A 22,625-nucleotide genomic window follows, 5' to 3' on the forward strand; every position below is an offset into this window, starting at 1 on the left:
GAGCTGATAGCTGCTCACTGTGACCTTAAGTGATGCTTCCAGATCTGAATTTTAATGAGAATACCAAGAGACTCTTTATAATTACAGCCATCATTATGTATAACAGCAACCTACCTGCCAATCTCATCAACACCTGGGGGAGACCCTTCACGTCTGCATTTCATTAACATTTAAACTTCACTTTTAAATTCTGTCCAGGAGCTTTGCTGTTTTTAACTTTATGATAGCTTTCAAATACAAGAGGCAGCGTGGGAAAAGAATAACTCATGACTGTCTTAGGGCTGGGTAAGAGCTCAAGTTTTTAAGATGTACTGATATATTTCCAACCTAAATCCAGGATGAAATTTCTATTTCTGTTCTATTCTACTATTTCTTAATAGTTTATGTTGATGATGATCAATCAGGCCCAATGCTTTATTAAACCATTGTAAGGGTAATATGCTCAGTGGCCACAAGATAATCTGTTGAAACGGTTCTCTAAATGGAGGATTTAACATTTATTTAGGCCAGAGACGTGAGAGAAGGGCTGTCCAAACTACAGCTTTGGGCAGTGGTTCCCGGAGTGGGGTCATGAGACACTGAGAAGTATGTGGTATATTTTACCCATTTTTGTAAAAAAAAAAAAAAAAAAAAAAAAAAAATTAAAAAGAAGTAAAATAGAATAAAGATATATGGCCCCGTTCGGAACATGAAGCTGTGCTTGACTTTATTTTATCTCTTAGTTTCAACACCAAGGGGTGCTGGTGTGTTCATCTTGTAAACAGACATTTTATCACAAATGCGTCGTTGTGGTTTTTTTTTATGACTAAGTTGAAACAACAATGTAGATGGTAAATGACAATATCTCTGTTTATTGTACCATGATACATAAAACACAAGGATTACAGCAGTAAATAGCAGCATGAATGCCGCTTATTTGCCCTCTGTTTCCTCCGTTTCAACATCTGGTTTCCAAATCATATCGCTCTAATCATCTTCAAACACCAACACTCCAACAAATAAAGTTTGCCAGCCTCAGTTTTCTCTGGTTTTGCATCTGAATGTGGAGATGAGCCATTAGCATCTCCTCTCTGCTGCATGGAGCATCATTCTTATCCTGACCAGCCAGTGGTAGCATGGGCCAACCAGAGCACCTGGACTTTAAATGGTACCCCCAATATCATAAAATATGACTGGCTTGTTAGCCAGTAGAAAGTTGGAAAGTTATGATGCTGGCTTATTTTCTGTTGACATATTCAGTCGCAGAGTATATCTTAGCCTCCACTGGATCCGATTTACTAATTTTAATACGATAAAGGTGAGAGATAACAAAGTGGTCCTGTCATTCTGATATTTTTCTGCATGCAGCCCTCAGTGGAAAAGGTTTGGACACCACAGTCACTGTTTCTATGTTGGCAGCTCTCGTTCTTCTTCTTTTTTAAAGATGTATTTTTGGGCTTTTTGTGCCTTTATTGATTGAGACGGACAGCTTATAAAGTCAGAAATAGGGGTGAGAAAGTGGGAAATGACATGCAGGAAAGGAGCCACATGTTGGACTTGAAGCAGACCACCTTCTCAGATCAGATGCTGCCTAACCACTTACCCGGAAAATATAAATTTAAAAATCAATTTATCAAGGTATGATTTTGGGGAATATTGCCTAGCTCTAAGTTGTTTTAGGAAAATTATTTGCCTCCTTATCATACACCACTAGATTACTAGAGAGGAGAAGTCCATTATAGAAAAATAATTCAACTTTTCATTGTGAAAAAATGAATTCAGCTTTTCTTTTAGTGCAGCAAATGCCCCAAAGGCCTGTTTAACACAGCCGAGCAGCTGCTAAACATAGAACTGGCAGCTTGTTTTCTGCAGTGTTAACCCGCTTTAACCTTCTGATGTCTGCAGAGAGCGCTGGGAGAGTTTCCAGAGAAGGAGCTCCAGCTGCAGCAGATGGAGATCCAGGGTCAGGGCGTCCTGAAGAGGACTTCTGAGGAGGGACAGGTCCACATCATCCGGGACATGAAGCGCCTGCGAGAGTCCTGGTTGGCCCTGTACAACATGAGCCTCAATATTCACGGGTACCTGAAAGAATTAACATCATGAGTGTTTTTTTAATTATTTAATCTTGCTCTACAAACTACACAAAACACAATATACTCCAGCAAGATGCAGCAGTGCATGCTTCAGAAAGAATTAGCATCATATTAACTGAAATTTCTATATAATTCATTTAAGTGTGCTTGAGCATGGTACAGATACACTGCATTTTAATAACATGTTGAGGGTCTTATTTGGCTCACATTGGCCCTCATTTATCAAACTCATGTAGAAACCAAAGCAGATTTAGGTGTAAAAATCATCTTACATCAAGCTCCATGTGTGGTTTATGAGCTGTCATATCTGGCCAGTTACAACGCACAAATGAGCAACAGTTAATAAATGCTGGTGGTTAAAAATGATCATAGTTTTAAATATCACGCCCCTATATTCACAGTTTCACCAGCCTTGTCCCAGAGTTTACAACATAGAGGTACGTAATACAACAAAACAGACTGGTCCCCTTACTGTGGTATCAACAAATATAACATTTGTTATTTTTAGCCTAAAAAGTGGCTTTAAGAGGATCCAGAAACAAGAATTCTTTCAGATTTGGAACAAGTGGAATGATTTTATTACATCATTGCAGACAGATTTAGTTTGACTTAACCAGACTTTTCATTATTCCTCTCCCTGTACATGTAGTGAAACTGCCTTAAAAATAAAATTACCCCAAAAAAGTGGATAGTGTGTGGAAGGAAATCACAGCTGTAGTTAACAGGGTTGTTAAGGATAACTGAACCCCATGTTGTTTGAATATGTACTTCCTACATCCAATATAGCTTTAACTTGTTTATTAGAATGACTACTCTTTATATTTGAGTTTTAAAAATGTGGTCAGCTTTTTAAGATAGCAACAAAAAGTGTGTTGTGGCTCTTAAAAGACGCAGCACTCAAACAGGAGAACAGCAGCTGGAGCCCAGCCTAAAACTGTCCTGGACTGAGAAAAAGTGGCTGGAATACCTCAATTTAAAGCATTATCATCAATATAATCATAAACTTTGTGGGACAGGCAGTATAGCAAATGAAGTGTTTGTTATAATTTCTATTGCTCATTAGAATAGCTTACTTGCTAAACATATCATTTGTAATTCTTACATCAGGGTGTCTACAAGGTCCAAAAAGTGTTAGAGGTTCAATAATCAAATTTTCAAAACTTAAGGCTATAAAAGGAAATAAAATGTGTTTAATTTAAGACCATAAGGTTTTACGTTTTGTAGATGTTTTCAGTTTTTGTATTTGTCAAAAGAGGTTGCAGGCTAGTTTTCCTGCTTTTATTTTTACATTTAGTTTTAGGCCCAAATAAGATTCTGATGGAACTGAACGCCATCTGGCATCAGTCTGCACGACTGTTAAAGGCCCTGGGAAGTGAAATCTAAACTTTGTGTTTTAAGACACTAGATGTGTTGGAATAAGGTTGCTACAAGCGTGAAAAAAATGACATCTATGTGTGACTACATTTTTTATTTAGACCGTTAGAAAGTTGTTCACCTCTTTCCTGGCTGGGTTCTTTTGGGCAGGGCAAGTAGAGTAGCCCAAGACATCACCAGTCTTTAAACTGGCCCCCCTACGCTACAATGACACAGAATCACTAAGCAGTTAATCTCAGTACAGTCTGATGTTAGCTGTTGTCACTGCCTTCACTGTAAGTTAACACACTGTTTTTGTTCTTTGTGACGTAAATTTCCCAAATCTATCAGCCGTGATGTCCTGAAGGTCATTAAAAGTATCATAATGGAGAAATTTGAGCCAGAAAACCGGTTAATTTAATCCCCAACCTCTGTCTTCCAGTCTTCTGTGCTCTGATCAGAAGGAGGATCGTAAATCTCCTGAGTGGGCGTGGCTTCAGCTCATTCAACAGACATGCCCACACCATCATAGAACAGATTTTACTGCCTTATTTTTCATGATTTTGAAGCTTAATTTTATAAACTTAGAGATGGTTGTCATGACTAAAATGTGGCGTGGTTGTCCATAACACAGTTGCCTGTCATACAACAAACCTAAAATACAGATTTTTTTTTTTATCACTTCTCAGGGACTTTCATGTTCTGGCCCGCCTTGCTATCAGTGCATCCTTAAAGCTCTGCTGTGTCTCTAGCTAGCAAGTTTACGATGTGATCGAGTGATGTGTGCATGTAAAAGATGAGTTCTGAGAAGTGGTTGGAGGAGATGGAGTGGGAGCTTGTCACCATTCTCAATACCATCCCCATTCCCAAAGACAGCTTTGTTTGCTTACTATAACAAATACTATCTGCATTTTCTTGACTATGTAGTCTCATTTTTAACTCTCAATCTGCACAAAACATGCTCATAACTGTATCCTATGTGACTGATTAGAAATTTAAGATGAAATGGAGCCTTAATATATGAGGAGGGTCTTGAAAAGTATTACAGATTTTCTGTATACACCCTGTTTAGAGTGCTGAATGTGGTTCTGTCTCTGTCTTATGGCCTTCAGCTATGCATCGGCATGGAATTACACAGGAGGCGCAACAGTGGATTAGATAGATGTTGATGTCTCTAAACATGCTGACTGATTATGAATAAATGTAGAATAATGTTTTGTTCATTTATGCTCAGCTCTTACATGCTCTCCAGGTTTATACAGTTAAATAGTATAACACTCCTCTTCCTGATAAATAACAACCCAGTCATAGCAATCTACAATATTTCCTGTTCAAGAATGTTTAATTTGTCTTCTATCAAGTTTAATCTTTTGGTCCAAATAGCTACAATTTTTTTCTGCTTGAACCTCCAAAAATATTAACCAAGTTGATGTTACTGCAAATGTAAATCAGTAAATTTATATCAAATATAACAAAGAATGAGGAAATCAGCTGAAAGCTTGCACTGCTCAGCATCATTTAAAAAGCAGTACTGCTCACGTGGATTGTCAGGAGTTGGGTGTAATGTTAAATTTTAAAATCCATGTGTAATCATTCTGTTAATGCTGCACAGTGAGTCCACATGTACTTAAACATGTGGATACATGAGCTGAGAGCTGGCGTGGAGTATGAGTGTATCCTACGTTGGAGTTCAGATTGGTAAATGCTTTTAGGAATGACTGCACACCCAGATTTCTGCCACACACATTTGATAAACGAGGGCTAATGACTTTAACTCTTTTCCTGAGAGCTCCCCTTAAATTTATCCAGCCACCAATAAACCAAGTGAGATTTTAAACCAGACGGATACTCTCATTTAGATTCTTTTTTCAGATTTCTTGTTAAAAGTTTGTGTCTTGCTGTCTAAACTCAGTCCCTGCAGTGTTATGGGAGGCTGTGGTAGAGAATTTAAATGCATGCATATAAACAAAACAAAAACATAATAAGCGTCTGTCTGACTGAAAGTTTATTGTTGCTCGAAGTTTTATATCGGTTAAGAAAACTAGATGGAAGAGAGATGAATTATAGAAACTCTGCAGAGCTGTTCTTCTCTTCTGATTGTAATGCATTACAGGTGGTGAGATATAAAAACAATAACCTCTCTGCCCGTTGTTTCCCTCACAGGCTGCTGAACAGCTCCAAGGAACAAGCAGAGGCTGACTTAAGGAGGGTCGGAGGCCTCTCACCACACAGCACACCCCTGACAACAGAGCTGAGTCTGGAGGAGGGAGATAGTCATGAGGCCGGGGTCTCCAAGATCCAACTACCAGCAGAGGTGTATGGACTCATGGCGAGCTCCATGGAGGGGGGTAAAGGAGAAGGTCACAGTGGTCAGATCAGCCCTCCAAGGACAGATAAAGACAGCAGGCGTCTCACGGGAGATGAAGCCGATTCTGCAGCGTGGAGTCTTCGCAGCCGAGCAACTCAGAAAGTTTTAACTTCTGACGGAAGTCCTGACAGCGATAGACCAGCAGGGGGCCACAGTATCATCGTCACTGGAGACGGAGGGGGAGCATCGTTCAGCACAAAGGTCAGCGGTGGAGAGGGATTAAGAATGAGCGCTGGTGAAGGATTGAGTCCAGGAGGAGGAGCTTTTGCTCTGTTTAAAAGGGACCAAACCAAGAGCTCGTCAACACCGTCACAGCAGACAACGGTAACCTTGAGCAGCGTTTGGTTGTGTTTTTTGCTCCGCCACCATTAGACAGCTGGCTAAACCATTAAATTCTCATGTAGCTGGCACCAGAATCAAAAAATCTTTTTTTTTTTTTTTTTTTTTTTTTTTTTTGCCAGTTCAGGCCAACAATCCCAGTCAAACATTCCATTTATGCTGTAACACTTTCGCCCACCACTAGTGGCCACTGTAGTTGTTCTTACTACTACTTCCTTGCTGCCACAATATTCTTTAACTTAATATGAATACCCACTAACTGCTCTAACGCCAACAGCATCCTGTAGGAACACAAGGGTTAAGCACTATTTTGATTAAGAAAATGGTGATAAAGATAAAGAAGCTTTGACAGGTTACATTCACATTTACTCAGGGTTTTGTTTGACAATATTTAGCTGGCTAGCTTTTATGTCAGTGCTGGACTGTTCTCGGTCTACCTCCTAGCAGGTGTTAAAGGTCACATATTATGCAAAATACACTTTTTCAGGCTTTTCTAACAAACATATGTGCCCCTGGCCTGTCCACATTTCCCCAAAGAATCAGAAAAATTCACCCCCCCCTTCCCACCTTTCAGAAACAAGCCGTTCTCAGATTTTCCCCTCATGATGTCCTGCGGGGAATTAGCCCCACCCCCAGGTTCGGTTGGCCCTCCCCGCTTGGAAGAAATATACTATATGTATATATGTGCTGTAGATATATCTTATGCTTATTTCGGGTTTTTTTCCAGGGAGCCGATGGTCAGTACAGCTCTAGAAGGAGGGAGTTTGAGGCCTGGCTGTCCAGAGAGAGTGAACTCCTCTCAGGGATCCTCAGCATGAAGACAGCAAAGCTCAATGCTAAAGAACTCAAAATCAGACAGGATACACTCAAGGTCAGTGTCTGTTTGAATATCAAGGAAGTTTGTCTGTTCCACCTTTTTTTGACCTCCCTCTACAGCTTTAAACCATTTGGTTATATTATTGACAACCTGACTGTTACCTCTATACATTCACAATTTATCAGAGATTAAAGCACACCTTTTCAGACTGTTTACTTCTGTTTTATCACACAAAAGAAGAGGAGGAGGAGGAAGAAGAGGTGATGGAGTCATTGATATCAGCCGAGAATGAAAACTACTGGTAGCCAGTCGATTCACTTTTAGCATTCCTATTGGCTAAATGCACTCATTCCGCCTTAATTAAGTTCCTCTAGCTGGTCTGCTTTTTTTCTGCTCTGTCTTCAAGCCACTTTACCAACCCTCCTCCACTAGGGCTGACTGAAATCACGTACTACTACGGTGCTAGTCCAACACATCTGATACCTGCTAAGCAGAATCAAAAACCCAGATGCTAATCATTCTGGTACCCTACCACCGCAACATGACCCTCTGCCCCTCCAAAAGAAATCCGTAATTTGTGTGCACTGGTTGTATTTCAACAGAGCATCAATATGTTTTGATCATTCTGCTGTCCAGAGCTGTGTCTTACTTTATGATTTGTCTCTGGTGCAGTGCCAGTATCTGGATTTTTGGCTGAGTCTACATCTAACAAAATCACAGGTTTTTTTGATCTTATGTTCTACTGGCTTCTTTCAAAAACATTTTTTGAATCATAACAATATTTAATTATTAACAGTTTAATGTATTAATTGGCACGTGTGAGTGGGCTACTGGTACTGGTTTAGAAATATTGATTTAGCAGCAGTATCAGAATAAAACAAATAACCAACACTGTCCTCCACCCCAGCTCCTCCATTATGCCGACACTGCTTTAAACAATGTCGTCATGTTGTCATCAGTGCGCTCCCTACCTGTGGCTTTCCATGAATGCACCACATGAGCAGGGGGATCCCAGATCTACAGTTCAAAATCCATCTACAATAAAATACCAGCATTAATAACTGCAAATGAAGTACAAAAAGAAATAACTGCACATTCTGTGTTTCTTGACAAAGCGATCCCGACAAACACATTTCATCATGGTTTGCACATTGTGTATTAGATTCAGCATGCTGGGTTTCTTTGTTGGTCCTTTAGCACCATCTAGTGGTGAGAGAAAGCAGCTACAATGATAAAGGAGGGTGTTTTTGGTCCTAAATGATCAAAAAAGAACTGACGTCCGAGATCTTTCTCTTTCTTATGAGCTTAAAAAAGGAGACTCACACTAACACAGGTCAATAAAACTGCTCCTTTTTTACATGTGACATATTTATTTTATTAAATCCTACCAAACAAAATAAAACACTCTGTCTCTGCAGAACAACAGGATTATAATCTTGTCTTGAAAGTAGAGTGCTATTTAAATCTTTGTCTTGAGCGGTACACTGCGCTACGTATTCTTAAACACTCAGGCCATTATACAAACAAATTTTAAAAATGCTGAAACGTGAGTTACTTTGCTTTTACCACAGATGTCTGAAGATCTCTTTTAAGGATACTTTTCCTTTCTGTAGTCTTGTAAATGAATTTTTGGATTTATGCACTTTAGTGTTGTCTTATTTTATGTGGTGGTGTTTCACATGTTTTACAGTTGCAGCTCAAAAATTAAAATATCATGAAATAGTTCATTTTTTTCCTGCAGTATAATTAAAGTGGGGAAAGTTCCATATATTCTAGATTCAATATTACGAAGTAGAATATGTTAAAATGTTTCTGTCTAAATGTTGGTGATAACAGTTTACAGCTCACAAAAATCCACTATCTCAAAATATTAAAATGTCATAAAATATCAGTCCAAAAAAGCATTTATAAAACAGATATGTTGACCTTCTGGAAAATGATGCTCATTTATGCACACAATTTTTTGGTTTGGTCCACATGGCATGGAGCCGATCAGTCCGTGACACTGCTGGGGTGTTTTGAAGCCCAGGATGCGCTGATAGCAGCCTTCGGCTCGTCTGGATTGTTGAGTCTGGTGTCTCTCATCTTCCTCTTGACATTCCCCAAGACATTTTCTACATGGTTCGGGCAGACCAGTTGGCTGACCAATCAAACACAGTAACACCAGGGTCAGAAAACCAGTTTCTGGTAGTGTTGGCTTCACTGTGGACAGGTGCCAAATCCTGCTGGAAAAGGAAACCAGTATCTCCATAAAGCCTCTCAGCAGATGGAAGCATGAAGGACTCTTAAATCTCCTGACAGCACTGATTCTGGACTTGCTTAAAGCTCAGTGTACCAACAGCAGCAGATGACGTTCCATCCCAAACCATCACTGACTGTGGAGACTGAAAACACTGGACTTCAAGCATCTTGGATTCTGTGCCTCTCAGATCTTCCTCCAGACTCTGGGACCATGATTTACAAATGAAATTCAAATTTTTCTTTCATCTGAAAACAGGACTTTGCAACAGTATAATTCTTTTTCTCCTTGTAACATTTTCTGTGGTTCTGGATTGGCTCCACACTGGGAACAACACGCTTGCAGTCCATTTCTTGGACCCGTCTGTGTGTGGTGCCTCTTGATCCACTGACTCCAGCCTCAGTCTGCTCTTTGTGAAGCTGCAAACAAATGTTTGTGATAACTGGCAGCGAGTCTTTCACATCGCTGTAGAGGAATTTTGGCGAGGAGGGTCTTCCAGCATGACCAGCCTGTGTAAGGCCATGGCACAGATTCTCATGCAGATCTAATTCCAGACTTTGACTAGACCACTCCACAACCTTCATTTTGTTTTTTTGGGTTTTTTTTTAACATCTTTCAGAGGTGGACCTGCTGGTGTGTTTCAGATGCATAACCCACACTAACCCTGCATTCTTTTTCAGAGCTCTGTATCTGACACTAAAAACCCCAGCAGCCCTTTACTCTTCTGACTTCATATTAAATGTTGATTTTGGAGCATGTCCTTCAGACTCGCTGTTACCAAACATAGCGAGGGTGAACTGAGGACACAAAATACACTTTGGTCTTTTGAAGCTTTACACCAAGCTTCTGCTGTTTCAGATAGTAGAAATGTTGGTTATGTGTTCTTGCCAGTTTGATTTGCTCATTTCTTAACTAAACAGACTACAAAAAAACAGGCAGCAGGGATTTCAAGCTTTGGGTCAGTTATATCTGAGTCTCTGTGTTTCTCGCTACAGGCTCTGAGGAACGGAGTGGCCTGGGGTCAGGAGCAGTTTCAACTGCTGCTTCAGGAAAGTCAGGGAGGAGAGGACGGTTCTGGACCCACAGAGGACATCAGTCTGGAAGAACTCCGCTACCGCTGGATGCTGCACAAGTCCAAGCTGAAGGACATGGGCGACATCAGGACCAGGAGTGGGGCTAAGGTGAGAGCAGACACAGTCAGGTTTTATTAAAGAGTACAGGCTGTAGGACATGGGAGACATCACGACCAGGAGCGGAGCTAAGGTGAGAGGAGACACAGTCAGGTTTTATTTAAGAGTCCAGGCTGAAGGACATGGGAGACATCAGGACATTTGCGAACCACTGAATAGAGTAGGGTACAAACAAAAACAGCGCTCTAAGAAGATAAGAAGAAAAATGTGCATGAACACTTTTGCAGTTTAGAATTAAGCCTTTGGGTTTGAACTGCATTTCCATGTGTGGCTCACAACCGCATGGGTCATAATGGCTTTGATTCAACACAGAAGTTTTCACCAGGATTTAGAGTGGAACTTTCTGGGCTCATGTTGAGACAGTTCAAGGAGCTCCATAGCATAAAGTTTGAATGTTTTTAGTTGTACTTGTTGGCGTCCTTCCTTTACTATTTTCTCCACACAGTAACATGATGTTTGGGGGTGCAGTGATTCTTTTTCACCACAGGGTGGCAGTGTAGCTTTATTAAACACTTGTGGCTGACTGTGTCATACTTGAAAACAAAAACACTCAGCACATAAAATCCCCTTCTGGGTTTGGTAGAAAACTGTGAGCTACTTGTTTTTGATAAAAAAAACTTATTTTGTTTTTATTCATGAACTTTTTGAAAACAGTCAACATAAATGAATCAGCTTGGTCCTTCATATGTCAGTATTCAGAGGGGCTCCAACAATTGCATTTAATAATGTAGAGATTGGGACTTGTTTGCTCTTCTTTCTGAGGCTTAGTTAACTTTGTGGATTAATATGAATATGTTATGTCTCTGCAGAGAGTTCAAGCCCAACAGGAGCAGCCAGTTGTCGCAGCAAAGGTGCAAAAGGTAAAAACAAACCTATGATGATTTACTGAACATGAGTCAACATCTCTCTCTCTCTCTCTCTCTCTCTCTCTCTCTCTCTCGCTCTCTCTCTCTCTCTGTCTCTCTCTCAGTGTGCAGCAGGCAGGTGTAAATGTGATTCTAGCATCACCACTCTGCATACTATACCAAACATTTTCCTGACCTTATTATGAATAAAAATCAAAATTGAATTAAAACAGAATAATGTTCGCTGCCTGGCCATGTGTCACAGAAATTCATCCTGTTATGGATTCTGTTTAAATCAGCTTATTTTGTCTTTCTTTGCCAGCCTAAAAACAAAGCCAAATAACTTTTATGTAAAATTACACATGAGCAGGCTTCTTTTGTAACGCTGCAGTTGAGGGAAATCTGCTTATCTTTAACATGTCATAAAATAAATATTATTGTGTAAAACTGTGCCTGATGAATAAAATAGTTTTTTAAAAAAGGAAATAACAGTAGATCATACATTTTAAAGTTTTACAGAAAATGCAAAAACTGTCTCTGTTAAACAGATTAGAAAGCAGAAGAGTAAATGCTTTGTGCTTAGAATATTCTGGGGAAAACCTCCCAGACCCCACTTGACTGTATGTGCCATCTGTGAAATGGTGAATTTATTAAATATGTTTTAATCGACACTAGGCTTGGACGGTATCCACTTTTTAACACCGTCATACCCTCCCCAAATTTTACCGGGGTATACGGTATTACCGTCAAATTGAAATGAAATCATAAGCAGGATTTCATATATCATGTTAAAGCATCTTCACACACTGGCAGTGGTGCTGCTGGTGGAGAGAAACACATGTTTTCAAGACATTTGTTTAAAAACCTGCACTCATCACATGGCCCTGTCTTAATGACGGTAATTGAGGCAATACCGTGGCTATTTTTTAATACCCCGGTGTATGGTATTACCATATTACTGCCCATTCCTAATCGACAGAAAGATTGTTGCAAAAGACAGGAATAAAAGAATAGGCTTGACTTTTTAAGCATTAGAAACAAAGAGTTTGACTTTAGGTCTGTAACTTGTAGACTTGTCTTAATCAGAGCTATAAATATAGGCTGTTTATTCAAAGTAATCTTAAAGCTAATTTATATTCTCTGTGTTCATTGTAGGAAAGGAGAAATAACCTGCCTTAATCAAAGATAAGGTTTTAAACCACCAAACGTATCTCTCCTTCATGTTTGGACTCCACCTGACCACCCAGCATCTAGTCACGCATATAAACCTCCCAGCCCCCTCCACTATTCATTTAGAGCTGTGGGTGGTGAACAGATTAAAGAATAACCCCCCTCGTTTACCAACCTGTTGACCCCTCAGACTCCTCAGCTCTGCAGACATTCCTGAATCCTTTCACATGTTTTTTTTTTTCTTTTTTTTTTTTTTTTTAGCCTGAGGGTTTTTGCTGCTTTTATCACGCTTTGCCTCAGTCTTATTTTTAAGTTATGTCCTCAGTGGCCACTGATGGCAGCTACATAAACAGACAAAACAACATTTTTAAACATTTCAACTACTGTGGCTCCTTCCTCACATGTCATTCTCCACTCTTCTCAGTTTCCAACTCTCTCCATTGTTCTGTGTGAAAAGTAGAGGCATATAGGCCGGAAAAATTAAAAACCTAAAAAGAAACAAAGAATGATGTCCTCTAGGGCTGAGCAATTAATTGAAAATTAGATCAAGTCACTATATGGCCTGCCAAAATTTTCAAATTGCAGAAGGTGCAATATTTCTTAGACCTGAAATTTGTGTCAGAATAGCGGTGTTAAACTTCTTTTTTGCAGTAGAGATGCTATGCATGACATATTATGGAACCATTCAAGTGCCATTCTTTAGAATAGTATACAAAAAAATCCTACCTTCATTTTTGTACTTATTTCTTCTTAAATATGAGAACAACAAAACCCCTTCATTTGCAACAGTTCATATCAAATTTGCAATACGAGTCAAAATCTTTAGTATAAGATATTTTTAGATGACAGTTCAGCTCTTGCTTAGGAATAAGATAAAGTTAAGGAATAATTGCATATCAAATCACAATATTGGAGAAAAAAATCACAATTAGATTATTTTTCAAAATCATTCAGCCCTAATGCCCTCTAACACTCCTCGATTTTAAACGTTGATTATACATCATGACAAAACCTGAGTGTGTGCTCTTGCATGAGCAACAGTGTCACACTGAAGCCGACCTCTTCAAACCACGCCTAAGCCAAGGATGTGCTAGAGCATGGTGGAGAGGTCTTACAGTGGTTAGAAAATGGACTTTGGGAGTCAAACATGCTCAGACATGGTACAGATTGCCTTGTGCAAGTGTGCATTAATTACACAGAGAAAAGCACCGATGGAGTGGATGTTTTAGGGTTATTCACACTGAGTGCCATTAAAAGCATTTGTTTGATTTGTAGATGAACATTTGGGGGGTTTGGTTGTTGCTGAGTTTCTGTAAGTAAAAAGATTGCCAGAAGGAGAAAAATAAAGATCCTTGTTAATAATGTTAAATAAAACTGCAATGACTTTAACTGGGGTTTCTTAAACTTGCATCATAAATCTGGTGTCGTCTGGTATTGTGGTCTTTCGTTATACAGGGATAATAATAGGGGGTTAGTGGGAAATAATGCATGGCATAAATCAAGAGAATATTGTAATTAGAGCTGTCAAATGATTTAAATTTTTAATCTCAGTTATTCTCATAATGTTTGCTGTTAAACATGATTAATCCCATCTTTTAGCCTGTTTTAAAATTGCACTTATTTGTGTTTAAAACTTATTTTGTGACATTTCTGATTCTCTCCACTGTCATAAACTGAGAATAATTGACTTTCTGTTTGGATGCATACCTTCTATCATAGGTAGATTGAAGATTTTAACACAAACTTAGCTTCAGAAAAAGGAACTTAATATGGATTAAGAAGGAAATCTGAATGATCTTAAATAATTGCAATTAATGTGATTATTTTTTAAACTGCTATTATATTTAATGCACAGACACTTCCATTTTCAAAATGAAACTAATGCAGTTCAGCGTTTAGACGCTCAGTGCAGCTGTTTTTTTCTTTATGGCTGCATCGCATTTACAACCAAGGAAAGAAATTTCAGTTTTTGCTGAGATATTTGACATGTTAGTAATATAAAATAGAAATTACAGATGGAGTCATGACATTCATTCCGCACAGCTTTAAGCACTTCTGTTAAAAATGAATGTTTGTTTTGTTTTTCTACTAAACAATAAAAACATATCAATGGTAGTATTGATAAGGACATGGATGTTAAGAAGTATCATTGAGGGTGTAAATATCAATATAAATCAAAAATCCCCATCCCACTCTAGAATGAACAAAGCTCAACCTTCTTAACCATGTAAACCAAACATGATTGGTTCAATCTGTGTGTTTTCATTGTGTTAGTTTTTTAAATGTTTCTCTGACATTCTCTGGGTATTTATTCTGAGCTGGTCTGAAGAATCACCTGCATACCTTTGACCGCTGAGTGTTTGTCTTGTCGGTGTGTTTAGCTTGTTTAGTTTCCTCTTCAGTCAATCATTAACCCCTAAGACACACACATAGTGACACACACAATGACTTCATGCACTCTTTCTTCTGTCAGTATACAGACGGACAGACTCTGTTTGAAAACAGTGTTTGGTTTGGATTTGTGTTCATGTTTCCGCTACCATTTTACCGTCTGCTTTGAAGAAACGCCAACATTTAAAGGTTTGTTTTCAATCAAAGGATCTGAAACACCATCAGAAGTTAAATGACATTATTTCTGTCTGTTATCATTGTCCTAACTAGCTTTTACCCTGGATTCAACAAGAGTTTAAGCGTTTGATTATCACCTTCAGGATTTGTTACAAAGTTTCCACAGCTGCTTTAAGCAGAGATGACTGATCCACAGCAACAGCAGACACTTCATAGAAGCTGCTGCTTCTCTAACTATGTGGAGGAAAGAACTCAACTGCAGAACAAACTTAGAGTATTTCTTCAACAAAACACTCAAACGGCGTTCTTCTAACAAAGTCCATAAATCAAAATCACCCAAGGTCCAATGAAAAAGTCAGAACACAAGGGCTCATCCACACAAGGAGACTCACTTAGCACTAAAAAGAGAGCCTAAGTGAACAAGGGGCAATTAGACACAGGTATGACAAAAACAACAGGTGAAACTGGTGAAGGATGGAAGAAAACTATCAATGAAACACTAAGAACTCTAAAAATAGCAAAGAGACTTGAGCTTGTGTCATTCTTTTCTAGTCTTCTGGCTGCTCAAAGCACTTTTTTATTTATTTATTTATTTATTTATTTAAAAGGGACAGAGCACATTTATGAACATAAGAGACAAATATAAGTAGGCCAGAATAAGTGAAACTGCTCATTTGCATCCAATGGGACGTGTCAGTGGACATCCACATGTGAATGTAGGAGTGGGGGATCCAAACCTTCAACGACTTTATCTACTGAGCCAAAGTCAGAAAAAGAAAACACCAGAAACTAAATTTGACAAAAAAAATTAGAATGAAAATAAAAAAGAAGGACCAAGGGAGCACAAGGAAAGTTAAATCAGAATTAGATTAGAAACTAAACAAGCTTTGCAGCAACACAAGAAGGGGGATGGCTGGATAAAAATGGAAACACTAAAAACTCAACTTTAGAATGAAATAAACACAAAGAACCAAAGGGAAAGAAGAAAATTAAAAAATCTGTACAGTATAGCAATACTAGAACCAAATGAAGGAATATGATAAAAAAAAAAAAAACACAAGGAATGCAGAAACACAAGAAAGGGGAAATGACCCAAGACAGGAAACACGGGCAACTAAATCTGCAAATAATAAAGGAATACTGGGAACAACAGGACAGAAGGAAAGTTATAATGACAAAAATTAAACAGGAAAGACCAGAAAACAAACGAGGGAAGACGATGAAGAAACACAAGGAGGGGAAAATGACTTAATAAAAAAGAAAAAAACTAAACTTATGAATAAAACAAAGAAACTGAAAGGACCAAAGGGACACAAGGAAGGTAAAATGAGTCAAATATAAGTAGAAAGACTAGAAACCATTCAGAGAATGCTATAAAGGAAGACAAGAGGAACACAAGAAGCAGATTAAAAGGAAATTACAAGTCAAAACAAGGAAACATTAGAAATTACAAAAAGCACTCAAAAACATGCACTTGACAGCTTTTTAGTTTTGTGCTGATACATTTCATACTTACTCAACTTCAATTTTATCTTTTATTCAGTTATATTTATTAGACCATCTCTCTACCAGTTATTTGAATTAACTGACACAACTGAGTTTAGATGACGCCCCTTTACTGAAGAGCTCAGCATGACAGATTTTTGGGTGTCGAAAAAAGGGAACCAGATCATCACAGAACAGAGTTCAGTCTCCAGCCCTAGGACTGAGGAATAGATAAAAAGCAAAAATGCCATTTAACTGAAACCTGATTATTTTACAGCACTAGCCTAACACTGCAGTGTCTTACTTAAATGAATAGTTGCATGTAATATCTGGACATTAGTTCTACACAAAACCATCTTTTATTCTCTGTTTTAGTGTGTTACGGTTTTCATACTCTTTCTAGTGTGGCAGATTTCAAAAGTGACTGTAGGAAGTAAAAATTATTCATTGAATAAAGTATCTGAGAAAGAGAGTTCAGGATGGATCTGCGTCACCTCAGTTTGGTACGTGATGTTTGTGAGCGAGTGGGCGAGCTGCTGCTGCTGTTTTCATCTTCTGACTGTCACAGAATCTCTCTGCAGATCTGTCAGTGTGATGATAGAAAATGTGTTATTTTAAAAATGTCTCCAGTGTTTAGGAGTAAAACGAGCCACCAAGAATCTGTCACATCAATGTTTTGATGCAGGATGAATACAAAAGATGTTCAAGTAAAAAGTTCAGATTATATCTTAAAAAAAATAGGAATAGCAGCCAAGGCACTGATGGATGTGTATTAGAAAGTTCTGAATACAGAACTAGATTATATGGTAGGATTAGAGCAATAGTTTTCTACGTAGTAGTAGTTTTAATGAAAAATGTCACATTTTGGACCTCAGACTGTAAAAACATGGGACAAAACAAGAGACTGAGGGGAACAAATTTGACTCAATTTTTCCCCCAGGCTCAATTCACAGCACCATGACCCACTTTTGGGTCCAGACCCACTAGTTGAGAACCACTGGACCAGAGGAAAACTTATCCAAACTTCTGGAATCTACACATTCGAGCAATCTGGAGCAGATAATGATACTCAGAGAAAAAACATTTGAAGAAGGAAAAAGAAAGATCAATGCTATGTCTGTGCACTTAAAAGAGTTTTGATTTTAATTTAGTGTTCAAATGTTAGTGTTAACAGAAATTAAGGGAAAAAAAGGAAACACTAGAAACTATATTTAAGAATGAAAAAACAAAAGGAACATGGAGACACAAGGAAGTTAGACAACAACATTAAACAGGAGAGACTTGAACAAATACTAAGGAATTCTGTTAAGTAAGGAACACAACATTGGTAAAATAAAACAAACAAAATAAAAACAGGAAACACTGGAAACTAAATGTAGGAATTAAAAAACACAAGGAAGGAAAAAATAAGACAAAACAGGAGAGGCCAGAAACCCAACTAAAGTATTCTAGAGAGGAACACAGGAACACAATCAGGGTAAAATGACAGAATAAAAACAGGAAACACTAAAGAGTAAACCTGAAAATAAATGTGAAGATACACAAGAAACACAGGAATTTAAGGAGAGTAAAATGACACAATAAAAACAGGAGAGACTAGAAACCAAATTAAGGGGTAATATTAATAAACACAGAAGGAAAATAGGATCACATGGAGGTTAAAATGACAGAAAAAAAACAGGAAACACTGGAAACTAAACTTGAGATTAAATGTGAAGAAACATTGCTAACACCATATTACCTAGGAACAAACTTAATCATCATTGTTGATCATCTGTACGTTGAGCTGTTTGCTGTTCCACATAGCTTCATCTGAAGGAGACTCTGCTCTATGTTTATGTGAGCTTTAGGGATAAAGTACAGTTAATGCTCTTTTCTCTCAGGATACCTTGTATCAGAGCTGCCTTTAAACCTTCGTTTGGCCATTTTTAGAAGTTATAACGATAAATTTCACTAAAACTGCAGGAAAATCAACTATTTGAATGCTTTTCTGTGGAGATCAGTGAGCCAGATGTCTGAGTGCATTGCTGAGGTGCGCAAATGTGATTGGCTCATGGCACTGGGGGGTGGGGCTAAATAATATTTCAGTTGTTTAATATTGTTGTGGCCTAAGAGGCTGTAGGTGATGCAGTTTGGTGCAAAAACACATGAGCAAAACTATTTGCTTTATTGAAGACTCGTCAATACTAATCACCACACTTCTGTTTTTCCACCTTCAAAACAAAAAACTAGGAAAAGTAATACATGCTGTTAGAACTTGTTCTTACATGTGAAATCCTCCCTTTTTGTTTACTGTTGTTCATTTACTTCTAACCTCTGTGTTTCTGCAGAAACCCGGATTATGCTATCGGGTGTGTCGTCTGGCTCTTCCTCTGTGGCTCCTCCTCCTCGCTCTGCTCCTCTTTGCCTTCCTCCTCCCCTTCATGGACGAAGGCAACAGCTGCTCCCTTTCCAACAACTTCGCCCGATCCTTCAACATCATGCTGCGATACGACGGACCCCCACCAACATAGGAAACGAGCACCGCCAAAGCTGGGACAACATGGAGAAACCTTTGACCTCCATAGTTTGAGTTTGAACGTTCCTACATCTCCTCTCCCTCTGATCATCATGGAGCATAAACAACTGCTCTCATCATGTAACCACTCAGTGGCATTTTAGCTGTCAGGATTTACAACATTTAATACCATCTCTTTTCTGATGCAATACAATCAATGAAGGAACCACAACCTCTAGAAGCACGCACATCTGCAACCAACATTATTCATTTTGCTTCAACAGCAAAAACACATCTTTGATTTATGTGCAGCTTAAAACCATGACCTTAACTTTGAAACTTAACCTTAACTTTTAAATTTAACCATAAACTCCCATTAAGACTCCGTCAGGACTCAGAGCTACCATGCTAATGATTTCAAAGTGTCTGTAGGAGCTTTAACGTATTTAAACCAAAGTCATCATGACTAAAAATGTCTTCCTAAATGTTTCTTATAAATAAACTAAGGTTAGTTAATCTAAACTCTAAATGGCCTAACCAAATTTCCATCATCAGTACTTCATCTTAATTTAAGAGCTCATGTTCAAAAGAGCTTCAGTATAATCACTCACAAATGGCAAACTATGGGACGTCCTATTACACAAACTGAAGTAATCATGAGAAGATGCGCAGTAATAGAACCATTATTTATACACAATCTCAGGGGGCTTTCACACCTGTAGCTCGTTTTCTTTGGTCTGATTCAGACAACAAAATGACCTGGCTTTTTTTGTGTTAGCACTGCATTGTTGTAAAGTTTGCACAAAAGCAAATCCCACATAAGACACTTTTTAGTGTGGATCGACTGAGCAGCTAGGGGGTGAAACATCTCATCACATTTAGGTGAGCAGTTTTATCAAATGTTTAAAGCCACTCGCTTAAAAAACGAAACACATGAACGACTGGAGCTTTCAAAGCTCTGCTGGTGTTGTGGTCTAGCTTGTGACCATGCTAAATGTTCCCCACATAATGAGACTTTTCTGGGGTGGTAGGGGTGGCAGAGGGCTTCATTACACATGCCTCGTTTATTTTTTGAGCATCTCTGCTATTTTGACAGTAGGGTTAGGACACAGCCCTATCCTGGTTGGATAGACAGGACCATTAATGAGTGAAAGAAGTCACTTTAATAATCATTAATGGTAATATTAAGTTTTATTGTTTAATCTGAGGTCTCCTTCTTATTCTGTGCTCCCTCTCTGCAGCTATTTTTACTTGTACGTTAGTTAAAGAACATTTTTTTTAATGTAAATAAGATCGTGGGCCGAAAATCAAATTCCTTAACTTAAACTCTGAGCAGCTGCTGAAAACAGACTGAAAAATAGGTGTGAGTCTGTGTCTGTTTTTAAAAGCCTCTAATTTTCAGACCATTCTCTGTAATTTAGCTCTTTGCCTTTTCCTGAATAGAAATAATCGTTATTATAACAATAAAAACGTATTGGTTTATAATTTATGGATTTAATTTGTGTAAAGGCCACAGTTCTTGTTTAAAAAAATGAGTATTGCAGATTTCTGTGCAGATGAGATGCAATGATCTGAAACCAGGGTCCTAGTATGTATCATGTATACAGGGATATTAATAACCAGGTCTCTCTGTGTGCATCTAAACACAGTATCCCTCATATGATCCTAACCTGGTAAACAGGACACTTAAGTACCTGGTCATTATGGATTTGAAAAAAAGAAAAGAATAATGGACAGTAAATCTCTGGGTGGCTGTGAATATGGGTGCTCCACCTGAGTATCATCTCTGTGTGTGAAACGCCGGCGTCCTTCCAAAGCGTTTCTTTGTTTAGTTTCCAGTAAAGATGTATGCGATTAGCTAGTTTGATGTTCCAAGGAATAACTGAACTAAAAAGTATTTGAAAGATGTTTTTCTGTTGTGACTAACGTGTTAGCTCCCCAGCCACTGTGGCGAGTAATTTTCCAAAGTTACTAGCCACTCTGAATTTTCACTAGCCACAATTTTCTTGTTGGAAGTACCGTTTTATATGATTAAGGTTGACTGGGGCATGATAAAGTTTACTTGAACTAGATCTGCTATCCTTTGAAATGTAAATGAACATTGTACTTCAATCCTTAAAGTGTTTTTATGTGGGAGAAAACACAAGATAAACAACAAAGTTTGTGGTCTAATATAAAGTGGGCACAAATCTAGAACATCGCATTTATTTTGGGGGGGTGCCCCCTTTCTATGCAATAACCATCTACCACTGTAACAGTGTTCACAAACACTGGCGCTAACAGCTGAGCTGCTACAATGGCTAATGGGAATTGCCGCACTACCTGCCAAGGCTGAAATCTACCTGCATTTGGATGGTTGACGAATTTTAATGCCAAGCCCTGGTCGTGACTACAGCATCACAGACGAACGGCTAAAAGTCACCAGTTAACACGGTGACTATTTAAAGCGTAACAGCTGTTAGCAGAGAAGCTAGAAGGATGTAAAAGTAGAGAGCAGCTTGCTAAAAGTGAAGAGTGGTTCGATCAGCTGAATGAAAATCTGTCAATGTCCTGTGACACTCTGCTAACCAGATGCTGAGGAACATTAGCCTGTTGCTAATTTTTATGCTAATTGGTGCTCAAGGACCAAAAGACTCCCATTAGTGCTAGAGTTGGGATATGACCGTATGACCGTAGCTTCAGTACTCGAGTACTAGTGAATAATAATTACTGTAAAAAGAATAAAAGGTATGCAGCTCACCACAACTTTAAATCACAGATCTGATTGAAATAATTTGCAACATTAAAGTAACTTAAGAATTTTTCAACTGAATAAGTGTTACAAAAACTTTAACACGGAGCACTGTAGTATGATCAAGCTGATCCGAAATTTGTTAGGTCATTGCTGTCAGCTCCTCTGCAGACCAAAAACACTTCTGCAAGAGAAAACCGCTAACAGTTAGCATATAAGTCCATGCAGAGACCTGTCCATGAATCTGTCGTACCAACGGCATCAGCTCACTGAAGCCTTCTCCTACTTCATATGAGGGTATCTCCTCCCCAGTAGCTATAAAGCAGTGGCTGAATCTGGATCACTGTGCTAATAAGGCAAGAGACATGGCTGGAGAGCAGGGTTGTCAAACCCAATGACAGCAGGGGCTGAATTCCGAATTTGGGTCCAACCTGAGGGCTGAACATGGTCAACATTTAACCATAAACTGTCAACCTTATTTTCACCAGCAATGAATTGTGGGGGGGAAAAAAACTTAGCACTGATGATGAATGATTTTGATATTCAAAAAGTCAAAATGATGAGTTTAAAGGCTCAAAATCTGAGATAAAAATTCAAACTCATTAGCTCAAAAGGTCAAAACATGGCATTTAAATTCAAAATAATTTTTTTAAAAGACAAAAATATGAGAGAAAGTTTAAATCATGATTTTTAAAGCTCAAAATATGAGATAACATTAAAAATCATTGGTGTAAACCATTAAAGTGTGAGAAAAAAAATAAACTTTGTGTTTTACAGGTTAAAATATTACTTAAAACTTAAATTGAGGATCTGAAAGGTCAAATTATGAGGTAACAGTCAAAGTAAGGAGCTAAAAGGGTAAAAAGATGAGTAAAAACACAAAATCATGAGTTTAAAATCTCAAAATATTACTTGAAATTTTAAAATTAGGATCTAAATAGACAAAAAAAT

General features: G+C 38.3%; 1 protein-coding gene across 2 annotated transcripts in view; it reads left to right on the forward strand.

Annotated features, from left to right (window-relative positions):
• syne3 (spectrin repeat containing, nuclear envelope family member 3) overlaps nucleotides 1–22,191 on the forward strand; it is an 87,614-nt gene extending 65,423 nt beyond the window's left edge. For both annotated transcript variants that reach the window (XM_041813163.1, XM_041813162.1), the window contains exons 13-18: nucleotides 1,885–2,057; nucleotides 5,589–6,117; nucleotides 6,860–7,003; nucleotides 10,184–10,369; nucleotides 11,188–11,238; nucleotides 18,777–22,191. In XM_041813163.1, coding sequence (XP_041669097.1) covers nucleotides 1,885–2,057; nucleotides 5,589–6,117; nucleotides 6,860–7,003; nucleotides 10,184–10,369; nucleotides 11,188–11,238; nucleotides 18,777–18,959 — 1,266 coding nt within the window. In that variant the 3' untranslated portion in view covers nucleotides 18,960–22,191. The remainder of the gene's footprint in view (nucleotides 1–1,884; nucleotides 2,058–5,588; nucleotides 6,118–6,859; nucleotides 7,004–10,183; nucleotides 10,370–11,187; nucleotides 11,239–18,776) is intronic.
• Nucleotides 22,192–22,625: the final 434 nt, after the last annotated feature.

This window comes from Cheilinus undulatus, linkage group 18 (genome assembly GCF_018320785.1).
Source record: "Cheilinus undulatus linkage group 18, ASM1832078v1, whole genome shotgun sequence".
Lineage (NCBI taxonomy): Eukaryota > Metazoa > Chordata > Actinopteri > Labriformes > Labridae > Cheilinus > Cheilinus undulatus.